This window comes from Pristiophorus japonicus, chromosome 12, assembly GCF_044704955.1.
Source record: "Pristiophorus japonicus isolate sPriJap1 chromosome 12, sPriJap1.hap1, whole genome shotgun sequence".
Classification (NCBI taxonomy): domain Eukaryota; kingdom Metazoa; phylum Chordata; class Chondrichthyes; family Pristiophoridae; genus Pristiophorus; species Pristiophorus japonicus.
Genome location: NC_091988.1, coordinates 69739566 through 69754013, shown reverse-complemented (window position 1 = coordinate 69754013; position 14448 = coordinate 69739566). Strand labels below are relative to the sequence as shown.

The 14448-nt window shown below is 49.9% G+C and overlaps 1 protein-coding gene across 3 annotated transcripts in view; it reads right to left on the bottom strand.

The window, feature by feature from the left end:
* Positions 1-14448, bottom strand: part of LOC139277320 (cytosolic 10-formyltetrahydrofolate dehydrogenase-like) — a 207558-nt gene that overhangs the window by 122184 nt on the left and 70926 nt on the right. For all 3 annotated transcript variants that reach the window (XM_070895630.1, XM_070895632.1, XM_070895633.1), the window contains exons 5-8: positions 7325-7426; positions 4505-4594; positions 3710-3844; positions 2342-2467 (exon numbers count right to left, since the gene is read on the bottom strand). In XM_070895630.1, the coding sequence (XP_070751731.1) occupies positions 2342-2467; positions 3710-3844; positions 4505-4594; positions 7325-7426 (453 nt within the window). The remainder of the gene's footprint in view (positions 1-2341; positions 2468-3709; positions 3845-4504; positions 4595-7324; positions 7427-14448) is intronic.

Sequence of the window (14448 nt, the reverse complement as noted above, 5' to 3'; positions counted from 1 at the left end):
CCCCGGTTCACACACACAGTCCGGTCCCATTCTCGGACCCCGGTTCACACACACAGTCCGGTCCCATTCTCAGTCCCCGGTTCACACACACAGTCCGGTCCCATTCTCAGTCCCTGGTTCACACACACAGTCCAGTCCTATTTTCGGTCCCAGGTTCACGGAGAGAGAAAGAGAGAGAGAGAGAGAGAGAGAGAAACCGGTGACCGAGAAGCCCGAACAGCCTTCAGTGGGGTTGGCGGTAAGTTGGTGCTATGTATTTTTCAATTATTTTAATGTGTTGGGAGGTGGCTGTATGTTTCACCTTGCAGCCTCAGCTCGCATTGTGTCCCTGGTTACCATGGTAGCCTGATCTTTTTGGTGCAGATCAAGACTCCACCCGCCTCGAGTTAGGCCACGCCAATATGAAGAGATGCAATGGGGAAACTTACAACACTTTTTTTTTGGTGTACTTGGGCCCCAAAAAATCGGACGTAATTCTTCAAGTCCACCAAAAAAAAGTTTTGGGGAAAATTGAGCCCTACAGCCCTAATTATTTGATTCGCCAGAACCCTAGTCCCAGCACGGTCCCATTGGAGCCCATCCCAACGGAACAGCTCCCTCTTACCCCAGTATTGGTGCCAGTGTCCCACGAACCAAAACCCACATCAGTCTTTGAGCCACATGTTTAACTCTCTGATCTTATTTACCCTATGCAAATTTGTTTGTGGCTCGAGTAGTAATCCAGAGATTATTACCTTTGTGGTTCTGCTTTTTAATTTGGCCCCTAGCTGCTCATACTCTCTCAGCAGAACCTTCTTGACTGTCCTATCTATGTCGTTGGTACACACATAGACCATTACAACTGGATCTTCCCCCTCACACTCCAAGTTCCTCTGCAGCCCTAAGGAGATGCCCTTAACCCTGGCACCGGGCAGGTAAAACAGCCTTTAGGACTCACGCTCTCGGCTGCAGAGAACTGTATCTATCCCCAGAATGATACTGTCCCCTACCACTACAAAGTAAAGCTCCCTCTACACTGTCCCATTAAACACACCCAGAGCAGGTACAGCACGGGGTTAGATACAGAGTAAAGCTCCCTCTACACTATCCCATTAAACACACCCAGAGCAGGGACAGCACGGGGTTAGATACAGAGTAAAGATCCCTCGACACTGTCCCATCAAACACTCCCAGGGCAGATACAGCACGGGGTTAGATACAGAGTAAAGCTCCCTCTACACTGTCCCATCAATCACTCCCAGGGCAGGTACAGCACGGGTTAGATACAGAGTAAAGCTCCCTCTACACTGTCCCATCAAACACTCCCAGGGCAGGTACAGCACGGGTTAGATACAGAGGAAAGCTCCCTCTACACTGTCCCATCAAACACTCCCAGGGCAGGTACAGCACGGGGTTAGATACAGAGTAAAGCTCCCTCTATACTGTCCCATCAAACACTCCCAGGGCAGGTACAGTACGGGTTAGATACAGAGGAAAGCTCCCTCTACACTGTCCCATCAAACACTCCCAGGGCAGGTACAGCACGGGGTTAGATACAGAGTAAAGCTCCCTCTATACTGTCCCATCAAACACTCCCAGGGCAGGTACAGTACGGGTTAGATACAGCTTCCCCTTAAATGTATCTCTGCTATTGGCCTCAGCCACTCCCTGTGGCAGCGAGTTCCACATTCTCACCACTCTCTGGGTAAAGAGGTTTCTCTGAATTCCCTGTTGGACATGATGCTACTTAGGGGGAGAAACTGCATAGCGCCCCATTTGAGGGACACTAAATATGAACGCGCGGGAAATCAAGCGCGACCAGTTCCCTCGGAGCACTAAAGCCGGCAGGAGGGGCGGTCGCGGTACAACGTTACAAAATTTCCCGAGCAGCGCTGCCGGGATCGGAGTCTCCCACCCTCCCGTAAAGGGAAGGGCCATGGCTGCAGGTTCTGCAATGAAAAGCTGTCCCTCGTTGGCAATGGCAACCGCGAGCCCCCACGATCAGCCGAGTGCAGGGCTGATCGATGGCGGCCATCACGCCCTTTATACAGCGCTCCCTGAGCGCCCGGCCTCCATAGCAATGCCTCCCTAGCAACGCCTCGGTGTTGTCGCCCGGCGATGCTGCAGGGGGCGGAACCCAAGCTCGGGTCCGAGGCGAGGTGCAGCACGATGACATCACGATCTCCGGGCGCAGGGGATGGGGAGCTCGGGGTTACCGGCACCGTAAACCTCGACGGGAAGTCCGCGGGCGTCGGTACTCTCGCCGCGCCCGGTCGCGGAGCCCATAGCGCCCCGTCATCGCCCCCCGGAGGCACTGACGGGAGGCGCAAAGGAGGCAAATTTCTAGCCCTGAATCACTTACTCTGACTTCCTCTTTGACTTTCTTCTCCTCTTCGGTCAACTCCAAAGAAGAACTTTCAGAGGAAGAGAAGTACTTGGAGGCTGGGATCATTTTGCCGTCTTCAAACTGGACATTCTTCACCAAAACCTGAAAGGAAAGCACACGCTTTGAGGAATCATCACCCCAATATGATATTGGAGGGAAATAGAAACATAGAAACATAGAAAAATAGTTGCAGGAGTAGGCCATTTGGCCCTTCGAGCCTGCACCACCATTCAATAAGATCATGGCTGATCATTCACCTCAGTACTCCTTTCCTGCTTTCTCTCCATACCCCTTGATCCCTTTAGCCGTAAGGGCCATATCTAACTCCCTCTTGAATATATCCAATAAACTGTTATCAACAACTCTCTGTGGCAGAGAATTCCACAGGTTAACAACTCTCTGAGTGAAGATGTTTCTCCTCATCTCAGTCCTAAATGGCCTATCCCTTATCCTAAGACTATGTCCCCTGGTTCTGGACTTCCCCAACATCGGGAACATTCTTCCCGCATTCAACCTGTCCAGTCCCGTCAGAATCTTATATGGTTCTATGAGATCCCCTCTCATCCTTCTAAACTCCAGTGTATAAAGGCCCAGTTGACCCAGTCTCTCCTCACATGTCAGTCCCGCCATCCCGGGAATCAGTCTGGTGAACCTTCGCTGCACTCCCTCAATAGCAAGAACGTCCTTCCTCAGACTCGGAGACCAAAACTGTACACAATATTCCAGGTGAGGCCTCACTAAGGTGCAACATGGGCGGGGACACAATACTCGCGATATCATTTTATCCGCCCGTTATACACCTCGCCCGATTATTGATTTCCACTGAGTAGATTGGGCCTATGCTTTCTGGAGTTTAGAAGAATGAGAGGTGATCTCATTGAAACATAAGATTCTGAGGGGGATTGACAGGGTAGATGCTGAGAGGTTGATACCCTCTGACTGGAGAGTCTAGAATTAGGGAGCACAGTCTCAGGATAAGGGGTCGGCCATTTAGGACTGAGATGAGGAGGAACTTCTTCACTCAGAGGGTTGTGAATCTTTGGAATTCTGTGCCCCAGAGGGCTGTGGATGCTGAGTCATGTTGAAGACTGGACGCGGGGGGAATCGAGGGATATGGGGATCGGGCGGAAAAGTGAAGTTGAGGTCAAAGATCAGCCATGATCTGATTGAATGGCAGAGCAGGCCCGAGGGGCCATATGGCCGACTCTTGCTCCTAATTCTTATGTTCTTATGAATTTTATCCCTAGTGTGTAACATTTATAGTTCTTCTTGCCTTAATCAGACAATGCAGCAGAGAGGTTTCCGATAACGCAGAATTCAGTGTTTGCATCAAAGGTTTGTTACCGTTTTACCATCATTCCCAAACAGGACCAGGCCATTTCTGCCAACGATGGCGGGTGTGTGAGCACCAGGAATGTCCAGGGTCTTCCCCTGGGGAGGAGGGCTCTCCGTTAGCGTCGAGCCAAAAAACGTCAGCTTCTGAAATAAAGGTGAAAAGATGACGTCATGTTTTGCTGCATATCCCTCCTCCCGACTACCCGTCACTGCTGATTGGTGCAGGCCTCCCTCGTCAGTTGGTGTCACTCTCCCCGTGAATCAGAAGGTTGTGGGTTCAAGCCCCACTTCAGCCTGTAACCCAGACTAACACTGAGGGAGCGCAGCACTGTCAGAGGTTGCTGTATCCTTCAGATGAAACATATAAATTCAGGCCCCGTATAAATGTCCAGGTGGATGTTAAAGGTCCCACGGGCATTATTGGAAGAAGAGCAGGGGAGTTCTCCTGGTGTCCTGGGGCCTCAACCAACATCACTCAAAGCAGATCATCTACTGATGAATTTCATGAACTTGTGGGATCTTGCTGTGTGCAAATTGTCTGCCATGATTGCCGGCAAAACAAGTGAGCACACTTCAAAAGTAATTGGTTGGTTGTGAAGTGTTTAGGGACGTCCTGGGGATAAGTGAGAGGTTTTATTTCCTCCATCAACCATTTTGATTCCCTTCCTCTTAAAATGATGGTTGAGTGACGATCTCCTTAAAGAGCAAGGGAGCCCAGTACAGTGCTCCCATTGCCCACCGACCCGCTCCCGGTCACCCATGAGTTGGATTATTACCATTGCTGTTATTCCGCTCAACACTTACTTGTCCATTGACCTCTGACCAGGCTCCAGGGACGTTATCGTTGCCTCGGATCCAGTTGTGAATGGCCTCCGCTGGTTGATCCCAGTTAATCTGAACAGCAATGCAATGAATCAGTCAGTTGTCCGCGGGGCGGCTAATCGCCCTCACCCACCCGTGTCCCAACTCGCACCGAGTCCCGCTCACCCATCACCCCCTGTGTCCTCACTTGCACTGAGTCCCGCTCACCCATCACCCCCCGTGTCCCAACTCACACCAAGTCCCGCTCACCCATCACCCCCCGTGTCCCAACTCGCACTGAGTCCCGCTCACCCATCACCCCCCGTGTCCCAACTCACACCAAGTCCCGCTCACCCATCACCCCCCGTGTCCCAACTCACACTGAGTCCCGCTCACCCATCACCCCCCGTGTCCCAACTCACACTGAGTCCCACTCACCCATCACCCCCTGTGTCCCAACTCACACTGAGTCCCGCTCACCCATCACCCCCCGTGTCCCAACTCACACTGAGTCCCACTCACCCATCACCCGCCCGTGTACTAACTTGCACCGAGTCCCACTCACCCATCACCCGCCCGTATCCGAACTTGCACTGAGTCCCGCTCACCAATCACCCCCTGTGTCCCAACTCGCACCAAGTCCCGCTCACACATCACCCCCTGTGTCCCAACTCGCACCGAGTCCCGCTCACCAATCACCCCCTGTGTCCTCACTTGCACTGAGTCCCGCTCACCCATCACCCCCTGTGTACCCACTCGCACCAAGTCCCGCTCACACATCACCCCCTGTGTCCCAACTCACACTGAGTCCCGCTCACCAATCACCCCCTGTGTCCTCACTTGCACTGAGTCCCGCTCACCCATCACCCCCTGTGTCCCAACTCGCACCAAGTCCCACTCACACATCACCCCCTGTGTCCCAACTCACACTGAGTCCCGCTCACCAATCACTCCCTGTGTCCTCACTTGCACTGAGTCCCGCTCACCCATCACCCCCTGTGTCCCAACTCGCATCGAGTCCCGTTCACCTATCACACCCCGTGTCCTAACTCGCATTGAGTCCCGCTCACACATCACCCCCTGTGTCCCAACTCGCACTGAGTCCCGCTCACCCATCATCCCCTGTGTCCCAACTCACACTGAGTCCCGCTCACCCATCACCCCCTGTGTCCTAACTCGCACTGAGTCCCGCTCAACCATCACACCCCGTGTCCTAACTCGCACTGAGTCCCGCTCACACATCACCCACCGAGTCTTGCTCACCCATCATCCCCTGTGTTCGCTGACTGACATTGGTTAAGCAATGCCTCGATTTCAAAATACCCATTCTTATTTTCAAACCCCTCCATGGCCTCGCCCCTCCCTATCTCTGTAATCTCCTCCAGCCCCACAACCTCCCAAGATGTCTGCGCTCCTCTAATTCTGCCCTCTTGAGCATCCCTGATTATAATCACTCAACCATTGGTGGCTGTGCCTTCTGTTGCCGAGACCCCAAGCTCTGGAACTCCCTCCCTAAACCTCTCCGTCTCTCTACCTCTCTTTCCTCCTTCAAAACGTTTCATAAAACCTATCTCATCACGTGCGCTAATTTCTACTTATGCAGCTCGGTGTCAAATTTTTCATCTCATAACACTCCTGTGATGCACCTTGGGATGTTTTACCACGTTAAAGGCGCTATATAAATACAAGTTGTTGTTGCGTCACTGACTGCATCTCTACTGATTTTAATCCAGCTCCCTCACACTGTCACTCAGCAAACCCTCTCCCCCAGCGCCCTGTGTTATTGACTATATCTCTACTGATTTTAATCCAGCTCCCTCACACTGTCACTCAGCAAACCCTCTCCCCCAGCGCCCTGTGTTATTGACTGTATCTCTACTGATTTTAATCCAGCTCCCTCACACTGTCACTCAGTAACCCCTCTCCCCCAGCACACTGTGTTACTGACTGTATCTCTACTGATTTTAATCCAGTTCCCTCACACTGTCACTCAGTAACCCCTCTCCCCCAGCGCCCTGTGTTATTGACTGTATCTCTACTGATTTTAATCCAGCTCCCTCACAGTCACTCAGTAGCCCCTTCCCCCAGCGCCCTGTGTTACTGACTATCTCTACTGATTTTAATCCAGCTCCCTCACACTGTCACTCAGCAAACCCTCTCCCCAGCACCCTGTGTTATTGACTATATCTCTACTGATTTTAATCCAGCTCCCTCACACTGTCACTCAGCAAACCCTCTCCCCCAGCGCCCTGTGTTATTGACTATATCTCTACTGATTTTAATCCAGCTCCCTCACACTGTCACTCAGTAACCCCCCCCCCCAGCACACTGTGTTACTGACTGTATCTCTACTGATTTTAATCCAGTTCCCTCACACTGTCACTCAGCAAACCCTCTCCCCAGCACCCTGTGTTACTGACTATCTCTACTGATTTTAATCCAGCTCCCTCACACTGTCACTCAGCAACCCCTCTCCCCCAGCACCCTGTGTTATTGACTGCATCTCTACTGATTTTAATCCAGCTCCCTCACACTGTCACTCAGTAGCCCCTCCCCCCAGCGCCCTGTGTTATTGACTGTATCTCTACTGATTTTAATCCAGCTCCCTCACAGTCACTCAGTAGCCCCTCCCCCCAGCACACTGTGTTACTGACTGTATCTCTACTGATTTTAATCCAGCTCCCTCACACTGTCACTCAGTAACCCTTCCCAGTCAGTTTTCTCGAATGATTTCAGCGCTAGCAGTTTTTCCAACACAAAAGAAAACAAGGGAAAATAACACAATTGGGCTTTAACAGTTTCTAACTAAAAAGGATTCATTACCTTTGCATTTTCTTTCTTCTGAATTCCCTCGTATGTGACTCCGTCTGTTGGCTGTGTGATTCTTGTGGCTTTCCCAGCGGCGATGAGCTGCACAGATTCCACCTGTGAGCCAGTCAAACACAGGTTACATATTGTCCATGCCAACTATCGGACTAATGCTGATACCCTCTGTCTCAGGACAGCCAAGGTCAACCCTAGGTGTCTGCCTGGCTCAGTGGGTAGCACTCTCGCCTCTGCGTCAGAAGGACAAAGGAATATAGGAACAGGAGGAGGCCATTCAGCCCCTCGAGCATATTCCGCCATTCAATGAGTTCATGGCTGAACATGCAACTTCAGTACCCCATTCCTGCTTTCTCACCATACACCTTGATCCCCTTAGTAGTAAGGACTACATCTAACTCCTTTTTGAATATATTAAGTGAATTGGCCTCAACAACATCCTGTGGTAGAGAATTCCACAGGTTCACCACTCTCTGGGTGAAGAAGTTTCTCCTCATCTCAGTCCTAAATGGATTACCCCTTATCCTTAGACTGTGACCCCTGGTTCTGGACTTCCCCAACATTGGGAACATTCTTCCTGCATCTAACCTGTCTAAACCCATCAGAATTTTAAATGTTTCTATGAGATCCCCTCTCATTCTTCTGAATTCCAGTGAATACAAGCCCAGTTGATCCAGTCTTTCTTGATATGTCAGTCCCACCATCCCGGGAATCAGTCTGGTGAACCTTAGCTGCACTCCCTCAATAGCAAGAATGTCCTTCCTCAAGCTACAAGACCAAAACTGTACACAATACTCCAGGTGAGCCCTCACCAAGGCCCTGTACAACTGCAGTAACACCTCCCTGCCCCTGTACTCAAATCCCCTTGCTATGAAGGCCAACATGCCATTTGCTTTCTTAACTGCCTGCTGTACCTGCATGCCAACCTTCAATGACTGATGTACCATGACACCCAGGTCTCGTTGCACCTCCCCTTTTCCTAATCTGTCACCATTCAGATAATAGTCTGTCTCTCTGTTTTTACCACCAAAGTGGATAACCTCACATTTATCCACATTATACTTCATCTGCCATGCATTTGCCCACTCACCTAACCTATCCAAATCACTCTGCATCTTCCTCGCAGCTCACACTGCCACCCAACTTAGTGTCATCCGCAAATTTGGAGATATTACATTTAATCCCCTCATCTAAATCACTAATGTACAATGTAAACAGCTGGGGCCCCAGCACAGAACCTTGCGGTACCCCACTAGTCACTGCCTGCCATTCTGAAAAGTCCCCATTTACTCATACTCTTTGCTTCCTGTCTGCCAACCAGTTCTCAATCCACGTCAGCACACTACCCCCAATCCCATGTGCTTTAACTTTGCACATTAATCTCTTATGTGGGACTTTGTCGAAAGCCTTCTGAAAGTCCAAATATACCACATCAATTGGTTCGCCCTTGTCCACTCTAGTGGAAACATCCTCAAAAAATTCCAAAAGATTTGTCAAGCATGATTTCCCTTTCAGAAATCCATGCTGACTTGGACCTATCATGTCACCTCTTTCCAAATGCGCTGCTATGACATCCTTAATAATTGATTCCACCATTTTACCCACTACCGATGTCAGGCTGACCTATTTTCTCTCTCTCTCCTGGAGTAGTTCTCAGAAGGGGACAATTGGGAAGCCTTCGTGGAGAGACTTGACCAATAATTCGTGGCCAACGAGCTGGAAGGGGACGAGAACGCTGCCAAGCGACCCTCCCTACCGTCTGCGGGGCAACAACCTATGGCCTCATGAAGAATCTTCTAGCTCCGGTAAAACCAACAACTAAATCCTATGAAGAATTGTGTATGCTGGTCCGGGAGCACCTAAATCCTAAGGAAAGCGTTTTGATGGTGAGCTATCGGTTCTACACGTGTCAATGGTCGGAGGGCCAGGAAATGGCGAGCTACATCGCCAAACTAAGGCGCCTCGCAGGACATTGTGAATTTGATGGATTCCTAGAACAAATGCTCAGAGAATTTTTTGTGCTTGGCTATTGAAACTCCGAATCTGAGCAAAGCCATAACGATAGCCCAGGCATTATGTCCAGCAGCGACAACACCAAACAAATTTTGCAGCATAAAGAGGTTTCGGCCAGTACTGTGCACAAAGCAACGTCATTTTCAAGCAGAAATATACACGACAGACTGGCTGCTGCATGACCTCAGATGCCCCAGAGTCCGCCATCAATCGTTAATGCGAGGCAGTTAACACCCGGTTGGCGTTGTGGAGGTGATCATCGGGCCCATCAATGCCGCTTCAAACACTATACATGCAGCGGCTGCAGAACAATGGGACACCTCCAACGAATGTGCAGGCGAGCTGCAAACCCTGGAAACCCTGCAAACCACCACCACGTTGCAGAGGAAGATCGATCTGTGGATCAGACTGAATCGTAGACTCGAACCAAGGAGGCAGAAGTGTACGGTGTACACATCTTCACCACGAAATGTCCACCAATAATGTTAAAAGTTGAACTGAACAGAATTCTAGTATCCATGGAACTGGACACGGATGTGAGTCAGTCCAAAATGAGCAAAAAGGCCTTCGACAGGCTGTGGTGCAACAAGGCACACAGGCCCAAGCTCAGCCCCATTCACACCAAACTAAGAACGAACACCAAGGAACTGATCTCTGTAATTGGCGGTGCAGAAGTCAAAATCTCCTATGATGGAGCAGTGCACGAACTCCCACTGTGGATTGTGCCAGGGGATGGCCCCACACTGTTCGGCAGAAGCTGGCTGGGAAAAATCCGCTGGAACTGGGACGACATCCGAGCGCTTTCGTCTGTCGACGACGCCTCATGTGCCCAGGTTCTGAGCAGATTTCCATCGTTGTTCAAGCCAGACATTGGGAGCTTCTCGGGGGCGAAAGTGAAGATCTATTTGGTTCCGGTTACGTGACCCATCCACCACAAGGCACGGGCAGTATCATATATGATGCGAGAGAAAGTCGAGATTGAGCTGGACGCCTGCAGCTAGAAGGCATCATCACGCCGGTGGAATTCAACAAGTGGGTCAGTCCGATTGTCTCAGTACTTAAAGGTGACGGCACGGTCAGAATTTGTAGGGATTATAAAGTAACGATTAACCGTTTTTCGTTACAGGACCAGTACCCGCTACCCAAGGCAGACGACCTATTTGCGACCCTGGCTGGAGGGAAGACATTCACCAAGTTGGACCTGACTTCGGCCTACATGACGCAGGAGCTGGAGGAATCTTCAAAAGGCCTCACCTGCATCAACACACACAAAGGTCTGTTCATCTATAACAGATGCCCGTTCGGGATTCGGCCGGCCGCAGCAATCTTCCAACGGAACATGGAGAGCCTGCCAAAGTCGGTCCCTCGCACCGTGGTCTTCCAGGAGGACATACTAGTCACAGGTTAGGACACCATTGAGCTCTTGAAGAATCTGGAAGATTCTTAGACAGTTGGATCGCGTGGGGCTCAGGTTGAAATGCTCGAAGTGTGTTTTCCTTGTTCCAGAGTTCGAGTTCTTGGGAAGAAGAATCGCAGCAAAAGCCATCAAAACAGAGGCCATCAAGAACGTGCCGAGACCACAGAACGTGACTGCGGTCTTTCCTGGGACTCCTCAACTATTTCGGTAATTTCCTACCCGAGTTAAGCACCTTGCTAGAACCCCTACATGTGCTGCTACACAAGGGAGATGACTGGGTATGGGGGAATTCACAAGAGACTGTCTTTGGGAAAGCCAGAAATCCATTCTGTTCAAACAAACTGCTTGTCCTGTATAACCCATGTAAACAATTAGTGCTAGCTTGCGATGCGTCGTCATACGGGGTCAGGTGTGTGTTACAACAGACTAGCGAATCGGAGATTTTTCAACCGGTCGCTTATGCATCCAGGAGTCTGTCCAAGGCCGAAAGGGCCTTCAGCATGATTGAAAAAGAGTCTCTGGCGTGCGTTTACGGGGTGAAAAAAATGCACCTGTACTTGTTTGGCCTCAAGTTTGAGCTGGAAACTGACCACAAGTCGCTCATATCGCTATTCTGAGAGCAAAGGGATTAACACCAATGCCTCTGCCCGCATCCAAAGGGCGTCACGCTGTCGGCATACTATGTAATCTGCCACAGACTGGGCACAGAGAACTGTGCTGATGCCCTCAGTCGGCTACCATTGCCCATCACCGGGGTGGAAATGGCACAGCCTGTGGACTTGCTCACGGTAATGGATGCAGTCGAAAATGAAAAGTTACCCTTTACGGCCCGCCAGATCAGACCCTGGACCAGCCAGGATCCTTTACTGTCCTTGGTAAAAAAAACTGTGTCCTCCATGGGAGCTGGTCCAGTTTTGTGGTCCCATATTCCTGGAAAATGGAAGGATCTTGCCCATGCACAAGCCCATGCAGATTCACAGATGAGGTCATGTTGCATGAAGTGAGGGAAAGGAAGGCTGTTCTGTTTGGCACTGAAGAGCACCCTCCCCAGAAAGGAGTGGTCCAACAAGCCTAGCAGCAAATACCTGACATGGTGGGCCCAGTGGAGATGCAGGAGGCAATTAAGCCGTTTCATAGGCACAAAGACGAAATGTCCTTGCAGGCGGACTGTCTGTTGTGGGGTAATCGTGTGGTCTTGCCCAAGAAAGGCAGAGAAACATTAATTTGTGATCTACACAGCACCCACCCAGGCATTGTAATGATGAAAGCCATTGTCAGATCCCCTGTGTGGTGACTGGCATCGACTCATGTGTGCGCCAGTGCAACACTTGCACTCAGCTGAGCAATGCACCCAGAGAGGCACCGCTAAGTTTGTGGTCGTGGCCCTCCAAACTGTGGTCGAGGATCCACGTGGACTCTGTGGGCTTTTTTCTAGGCAAAATGTTCTTGGTTGTCATGGATGCTTACTCAAAATGGATTGAGTGTGTAATAATGTCTGTAAGCACATCCACTGCCACCATCGAAAGCCTACGAGCCATGTTTGCCACACACGGCCTGCCTGATGTCCTAGTCAGCGACAATGGGCCGTGTTTCACCAGTGCTGATTTCAAGGAATTCATGACCGCAATGGGATCAAGCACATCACATCTGCCCCGTTCAAGCCTGCATCCAACGGCCAGGCAGAACGGGCAGTTCAGACCATCAAGCAAAGTTTGAAACGCATGTCAGAAGGCTCCCTGCAGACCCGGCTGTCCTGAGTACTGCCCAGCTACCGCACCAGACCCCACTCGCTCACCGGGGTTTCCCCAGCCGAGCTGCTCATGAAAAGGGTGCTCAAAACAAGGCTCTCTCTTGTCCACCCTGATCTCCATGATCACGTCTAGGGCAGGCGGCATCAACAAAGTATGTACCATGACTGCGCAAATTTGTCACGCGATATTGAGGTCAATGATCCTGTGTTTGTACTCAATTATGGACATGGTCCCAAATGGCTCGCTGGCATGGTCATAGCCAAAGAAGGGAGTAGGGTATTTTAGGTCAAATTGGCCAATGGACTAACATGCAGAAAACATTTGGACCAAATCAAATTGCGATTCACCAACAGCTATGAACAACCCGAAAAAGACACCACCAACTTTGATCGTCCAACACACACACAAGTGGCAACCGACATCATGGTTGACCATGAAGCCGAACTCACCATCCCCAGCAGCCCGACAAGGCCTGTTGCCCAGCAGCCTGTGAAGAACCAACCAACTCACCCACACCTGCATTTGTACCGAGATGATCGACAAGGGAGCGAAAAGTCCCAGATCGTCTCACCCTGTAAATAAGTGTACTATTGACTTTACAAGGGAGTGATGTTATGTATGTAACCCTTGGCAACCTGTATTACCACCACCACCAGAGGGCCTACCTGTTGGCTTCCCAAGGGATCCCAATGTCCCTTGCAAGCACGGTATATAAGCAGGCCACCCACCTGGTACCTGCAATCTGGAGTCTTATTAAAGGAGCTAAGGTCACACTTACTCATTGCTCACAGTACTCAGCTTCATCCTTTATTATAAACTTATCAGCTTTCTATGCCATCATCAAAGTCATTAATAAATACTATGAATAGTTGAGGCCCCAACACAGATTCCTGCGGGACCCCACTAGTCACATCCTGTCAATGTGAGTACCTGCCCATTATCCCGACTCTCTGTCCCCTGCCGCTCAGACAAATTCATAACCAGGTCAATAATTTACCCTCAATTCCGTGGGCTTCTAACTTCTACATTTAACAAGCTCTGATGAGGGACTTTATTCATTGTCTTCTGAAAATCCAACATTCCCTGTCCACTACTTTTGTCAACTCCTCAAAAAATTTAATCAGGTTTGTCGGGCATGACCGACCTTTCACAAATCCCTGCTGCTCTCTCTGATCAGCTGAACATTTTTGAGGTGTTCAGTCACCGTATCCTTAATGATAGACTCTAGCAATGTCCCCACTATAGATGTTAGGCCAACTGGTCGATAATTCCCTGGTTTCCCTCTCTCACCATTCTTAAATAGCGGAGAGATTATGTGCAATATTCCCATCTAAAGGAACGGTTCCTGAATCGAGAGAACTTTGAAAGATTATAGTTAAGGCAGGGATCGGTGCTGGGGCTTCAACTATTTACAATCTATATTAAAGACTGGGATGAGGGGACCGAGTGTAATGTAGTCAGGTTTGCTGATGATACAAAGATGGGTGGGAAAGCAAGTTGTGAGGAGGACACAAAAATTCTGCAAAGGAGTATAGACAGGTTAAGTGAGTGGGCAAACATTTGGCAGATAAAGTATAATGTGGGAAAGTGTGAGGTTTTCCACTTTGGCAGAAAACATATCAAAGTAAATTATTATTTAAATGGAAAAACATTACTAAATGCTGCAGTACAGAGCCCTGGGGGTCCTTGTGCATGAAACACAAAAAGTTAGTATGTAGGTACAGCAAGTAATCAGGAAGGCAAATGGAATATTGGCCTTTATTGCAAGAGGGATACAACTGTACAGGGTATTGGTGAGGCCACACCGAGAGTACTGCGTACAGTTTTGGTCTCTTTATTTAAGGAGGGATATACTTGCATTGGAGACTATTCAGAGAAGGTTCACTAGATTGATTCCTAAGATGAAGGGTTTGACTTATGAAAATAGGTTGAGTAGGTTGGGC